Here is a 6,137-nt window from a genome sequence, read left to right as displayed (position 1 = left end):
AAACCGTCTACTACATCAACTGCTACATGGCGAAGTCTCTTGGAGATGAGAGAATTTATAGCAAAAGGGAGATGTTATTTGGTAGGAAATGGAAAAGACATTAAAATATGGAATGATCCATGAGTACCAACATTGAGGGGATTCAAACCAGGAAAGAGATGTGATAAACAAGATGACGAGCCATTTAATTTTGTTAACGAGCTTATCAATATCAACGGGAGTTGGAAACAGCAGTTAATTACACACTTGTTTGATTCATTATCGGCAAAAGAAATATTGAAAATCCCTTTGATTCATAGAGAAGCTGAAGATAAAGTAGTGTGGGTACACACTGAAAAAGGGAATTTTACGACTAAATCACTATATGTCACCATTGTTAAAGAGAAACCAACCTCATCGCATACTTCGGAATTACTGCACGGACTATCATGGAAGAAAGTATGGGCTAAGATGAATCTTGCGCCAAGGGTAAGAATGTTTTTATGGAGAGTCCTTCACGACGCTCTGCCAACAAAGAAAAGATCACTTCGATTCAATCCGTCAGTTTCACAAATTTGCAAAAATTGTAAGGAGGAAGAAGAGGATATAGACCATCTATTTAGAACATGTCGACTGGCAAGAGAAACCTGGATATGCCAACCATTAAATCTACGGTTAGAAGGTACGAAAAATTTTCATGATATTTTGTGTCAATGGCTTGTAGAAGAGAAAAATGAAGACGCAATTGCTTTACGCATTTGTGTAATGTGGTATATGTGGAAGGCTCGAAATAAACTAGTATTTGAAGGAACACCCTACCAAAGTCGGCAGATTATTTCCGAAGCAATTAATATGGTTAACGATTTCTCATTTGATAGCATGAACCCGATGATTATGTCAGACGAGCAACAGGTGCCTCACATACCCTTGTGGACTCCACCTCCCAATGAAGGATTAAAAATCAATTTTGACGCAGCATATAGGGAAGGAAAAGCTAGCATTGCAGCAGTATGTCGAAACAAGGATGGCGAAATGGTTATGACACTACTTCAAGCATCTAATGCCTCGTCGGCAGTGGAAGCTGAAGCAAAAGCAGCCCAATTAGCATTGAAAATAGCAACTGATCTTTATCAATACAAATGCATTATAGAAGGTGATGCTATGAACGTCATAAAGGCGTGCTCAGAGAAGGAAGATAACATACCGTGGATGATTCGATCTTTGGTAATGGATATTCAGAAGTCAGCATCAAGAGTTCAAGGCTGTAGCTTCTCTTACTGTCCTAGAACTGCAAATCAAGTTGCCCACCTATTGGCACACTCGAAACTTACGGATAACGTTGATGTACCTCTTGAATTTTATGTTGCTCCGAATTGTATTGTAAGTCAGTTGGCAATTGACAAAGCAAACATATCTTTGAGCATTGAGTATTAATAAAATTCAGGCAAAGCCTACTTTCATAAAAAAAAAAAAAATTTAATGACCTACAAATTGCTGTATGAGTTATACACAATTACACATAGACTTTTTTATGTTTTCCATATTAACAAGAAGGAATTTATTGTCAAATAAATTTTGAACCAAGTGTTTTGTAATTGATATGATAGTATTGTGTTGCAATAGAGGGCCTCTAATCCGGTCTATTAGGATTATTCTACACCGTCTACATTAGAACAACATCTACATCCTATATATTGCATTGATACCTTAGAATAATATCTCCATAAAAGAGAAAATGAGAAAATTAATTTGTTCTAAAGAATGAGGACAAACAACGATGCACATGTCTCAATCCAGCAATTACTAATATTTGTTTACATTGATTTTCTAAATACTTATGTTCCGCATGATTTGTTTTTATATTTGCATTCCATAAATGTATATAAGACCCATTCAAAGTCCATAAATACAATGTATATCAATCAATAAAAAATCACCTATAAATTATAATTCTCTCATTATCTTTGTAATTCTTACTTGGTTAAGAAAAAAAAATTTGTTATTGGGTATTTCATTCGAGCATATAAGGTGTTGCATCGTGGTTCAAACGTGATATCTTGTCGATCAAGCTGAGAGCTTCACTTTTTTATTATACTGATCAATAATACCTCTTCAAATGTCAGTAATAAATTTCTTGTTTTCATAATTCTTTTTTGGGTTACGAATAGGATATATTAAAAATGTCTTGTTGCGAAACAAAATAAATCCAAGACTTATGACCTCGGTCTTCGACTCCGTTTAAGCACAAAACCAGTTCAAACCAATCACTATTTTGCTCAGGCTTGTAACTAGTTCAAGAACCAAAAAAGGCCTCAACTGATATGTTTTAAAGTTACAACATGCATGTCCCATTCTGGAACGAGAAAGACCAAATTCTAGTTCGTCCTGGTTCTCGAGTAATAACCTGACAACCAAGGATGCACGCGTCTTCTCTAACCACGCCTCGGTCTAGGTTTTCGACAAAACACTTGAAAATACCCGTTTCTGTGTTTTCCGATATCTACCATCCATATTTTGCCATATCCCAACAATCACTGTGGACATTTGAATCTAAATAGATGAAGGAAGGGGAAGGGTAACCAGAGGGAGGAAGAAGACACAAACTTGAAGGAAAAAAGTTTATTTCTCTCCATCCAAATCTATTTTAAGGATTCAAAGAAGGTTCTATTAAGATCTGGGTTGTTGGTATTATAGAAGGTCCAGATACCTTAACCTTCACAAGGAAATGCCAAATCGTAAAGTATAAAGTTGATATTAAGCAAACTGAAGTTCTAAAAAAAAAGTATTTCAGAATTACTATCAAGAAACCATGACGTAAGTACGACTTTCCCTTTCTTTCAGTTTTCAAGAAATATCACACCGGTACCCTGAGGAGAAAGCTTCAGCTCGAGGAAGTCGAGCCAGAGATCAATACGAGGAGTGAGAGGACCCAAAAAAGTCTCTACTTTAGACTGAATTCCGAACTAAGACACCTAAGACAATTGGTTGGGACGGGGATTCACTGGCGCTCAAGAATAGGGGTACTGCCCCAGGAGAAGAATCCTTGGAGAAACTCTATTCCCGGTTGGAAGACCTGCGGAGGGACGTAGTACAATCCGGGAAATAGAGGAGGGACTGAATTTGAATTTTATCGAAAATACGTTTTCTCTCCCCGGGAAAATCCAAATCAGGTCAAATAGCTTTTCTCATTTGACGAGGGCATTTGGACAGGGAAATTGAACCAAAACTCTTAGAAAACTCTAAACAAAAAGAGACCAGAGAGAGAAGGAGATTTTAATGGCATTATTATTAAATCTTCCTCTTCTTCATCCGCAACAACTCCATCTTCCAGTTAAAAACTGCAACAACTTCAGGAGATCATTCTCAGTTAGAGCTACAACAACATCACCAAATGGTATTTCACTCTCTCTCTCTCTCGCTTTATCTTGTTATTTCAATTGGGGTTGAATTGAAGTTGTTAGGGTTTGAGTTTATTTTTTTTTGGTCAGGTGGGGTTCCTCCTTTAATTGGTGGTGATAATAAGAAAAGCAATACAATAGGAAGTGGAAGAGAAAGAGGAGGAGGAGGAGTGGTTATAATGGAAATTCCGATGGATAAGATAAGAAGACCTCTCATGCGGACCAGATCAAACGATCCAGACAAAGTCCAACAACTTATGGACAGCATTCAACAGATTGGCCTCCAAGTCCCTGTATGTAATCAATCTTTCATTCTTAATTATTTGTTTTCTACAATTTCAAATTGGGTGACCATAGCATATAGCCTAGGGTTAGAAATCCCTTATAAATTGATCATGAAGATAATTATTTATGGAAATAAAAAAGTGGAAATGAAATGATGGTGCGTTTGGTTGCAGGATTCATGAATCCGCGGATTCATGATTCCACGGATTCATGAATCCAAATGGTTTCTTTTGGTTTGTTTGGTAACCAATAAGAATTCTAGGATTCTTGATTCCTTTATTTAAAATCCTTTGGTTTGTTTGTCTATTATATTTGGATTCTTATAAAATAAGATTTTAATTAAAATAATATCCTTCAAATTCATGAATAATATCCCAAAAACAAAATCTCATCCAAATATTTTCTCTATGTAACTGAAATTTCATGAAACCTATTATTTTCACGAAAATTTTAAAAATAGTTATTTCTTTCTACAAAATAATTATTTTAAAAATATTATTTTTTTTAAAAATCATTATTTTTCGAAAATTATTATTTTTTCAAAATCATTATTTTTCAAAAATCATTATTTTTTTCAAAAATGAATTTTGAAAAAAAGAATGATTTAAAAAAAAATAATGATTTTTGAAAGAAATAATGACTTTTTAAAAAAAAAAATAATGATTTAAAAAAAAAATAATGACTTTTTGAAAAAAATAATGATTTTTAAAAAATAATGATTTTCGAAAAAAATAATAATAATTTTTGAAAAAGTTAATAATTTTTGTAAAAAAAATAATGATTTTTAAAATAATTATTTTGTAGAAGGGAAATAAGTTTTTGCTGATATTAAGTTTGAAATTTAGGTTTAATAATCCAAAATCCTAGCAAATCCTAGGGGGTAGGGTGGGATTTTCGTCCAATACAAAATTTGGAATTAGGAATCCTTAGGATTCAAGAGTCCTAGGATTCTTGGTAGCCAAACAGACCAAGGATTCATGATTCCTACCAAATCCCACTTTTGATAGGAATCCTACGTAGGAATCCTGCAACCAAACACACCATGAAGATATTCTAATGGAAAAGAGTAATAAAATTAGGTATAGGCCGCACACCTTACTAGCGTAGGCAGTATTGTCAAGAGCGTCTAGCATAGAATGTGAAGGACGAGACAAATGCTAGTGTCTATCATATGTTGCAGCTAACAGCCTTTTACCGATGGTACTTCTCTAAGACTTCTTTAGTTCTGTTACTCCATTTAGGTAAGCAATGGTATTTTTTATATTGAGAGTGAATTTCAATTTGTTTTGTTGTTTGATAATATGCAGATTGATGTGCTTGAGGTCGATGGAGTATACTATGGTATGTAAAGTTTAAACCTGTTATTGAGAATTACATATCTGCAAATTCGATAATTAAGAGAAATGCTTCTTTCTTATAGTTTTATGAGTAATCTTGCTCAGAGACTGATTACCCTCACCATGTGTAGCTTCAATCATTTGAAAATCTTAGTAATCTAGAATCAACAAAAGGGATTGTAACAGCAAAATTCTTTGAGTAAGACCTTGAGTAGAACACCAACCAATTGCAGCACTGTATTGGGAAATTTCGTTAATTGCTACTGAAGTGTATTCTATGTGAACAGGTTTCTCTGGTTGCCACCGATATGAAGCTCACCAGAGACTTGGACTCCCAACAATCCGTTGCAAAGTTCGGCGTGGAACAAAAGAAACGCTCAGGTACCCACCCATCTGATTGGCGACCCTTCACTTCCAAACCCAGTTGTTTGTTCGTCCACATAATAGGGAGTTGTTAACCATTTTTTGTTGTATATCTTGCAGGCATCACTTACGCTGAAAGTGGTTAAGACTGAATAATGTTATCCAGTCCTGATTAATCGTAAGTTAGTGAAAATTGTGTATCTAAATCTGTATTAGCATGTATATGACGTATATACCAGTTCTACAAGTATCTTATAGGTTTTATTAGTAATAATTGGCCAGGATATGATCTTTTTTCAGGGAAAACGATGTAAGCTTGGAAATGTTGTATAGAAGTTTTATTTTAGAAATGTCATAAGTTATATTATAGAAATGTCACAGTTTGATCTCAGATTGTGTTTGATCTTTTGGAAAATGTTTAATCCACTATCGGACAACTAAAATCAGAATACCTGCATGTCCTTTCATATGGAAGTACAATATGTTTTTTGCTTATTCTTTCTATTGTGTCATCTGGATGTCACAACCCCATCAGTATTTCAAAAACATTGTCAACGTTCACATCCTCTTATGATGTCTCAAGTTGAAAATGAACGTAACAAAATAGAGGTAGAACGAATGAAGTATCTATAACCGATTAACCGTGAACAACTAGGGACCTAAAAGAATGTGGGTATTTTCGGAAACAAAAACAAGTCATTATGAAGAAAGATGCCGGAGGGGAAAGATTTTCATCAAGTTTTACCCAATTTGGAGGTGGTGGAATGTGGATGTA

General features: G+C 34.5%; 1 protein-coding gene across 4 annotated transcripts; it reads left to right on the top strand.

Moving 5' to 3' along the window:
* The first annotated feature begins 2,953 nt into the window (after positions 1-2,953).
* On the top strand, positions 2,954-5,712 carry SRX (sulfiredoxin). 4 transcript variants are annotated; one of them, XM_086638464.1, is made up of 6 exons: positions 3,181-3,373; positions 3,468-3,670; positions 4,970-5,003; positions 5,287-5,380; positions 5,483-5,540; positions 5,663-5,712. In XM_086638464.1, exons 1-5 carry the CDS (start codon positions 3,256-3,258, stop codon positions 5,496-5,498), a joined length of 465 nt encoding a protein of 154 aa, XP_086494590.1. In that variant the 5' UTR covers positions 3,181-3,255; the 3' UTR covers positions 5,499-5,540; positions 5,663-5,712. The 4 variants fall into 4 exon arrangements, with proteins under 4 accessions (XP_086494589.1, XP_086494592.1, XP_086494590.1 ...); XM_086638463.1 differs by having other exon boundaries at positions 2,954-3,373; positions 5,483-5,712; XM_086638466.1 differs by lacking the exon at positions 4,970-5,003 and having other exon boundaries at positions 3,180-3,373.
* Positions 5,713-6,137: the final 425 nt, after the last annotated feature.

This window comes from Eschscholzia californica, unplaced genomic scaffold, assembly GCF_041429995.1.
Source record: "Eschscholzia californica isolate CP2 unplaced genomic scaffold, dmEscCali1.0.p SCAF_4, whole genome shotgun sequence".
Lineage (NCBI taxonomy): Eukaryota > Viridiplantae > Streptophyta > Magnoliopsida > Ranunculales > Papaveraceae > Eschscholzia > Eschscholzia californica.
The sequence above is the reverse complement of the archived record's forward strand: the minus strand, read 5'-3'. Positions and strand labels throughout refer to the sequence as shown.

Coding starts and splice junctions, on each gene's coding strand:
- SRX (XM_086638463.1), top strand. CDS start 3,256: ATGGCATTATTATTAAATCTTCCTCTTCTTCATCCGCAACAACTCCAT. Junction 3,671..4,969: donor AGATTGGCCTCCAAGTCCCT/GTATGTAATCAA, acceptor GATAATATGCAG/ATTGATGTGCTTGAGGTCGA. Junction 5,004..5,286: donor GGTCGATGGAGTATACTATG/GTATGTAAAGTT, acceptor CTATGTGAACAG/GTTTCTCTGGTTGCCACCGA.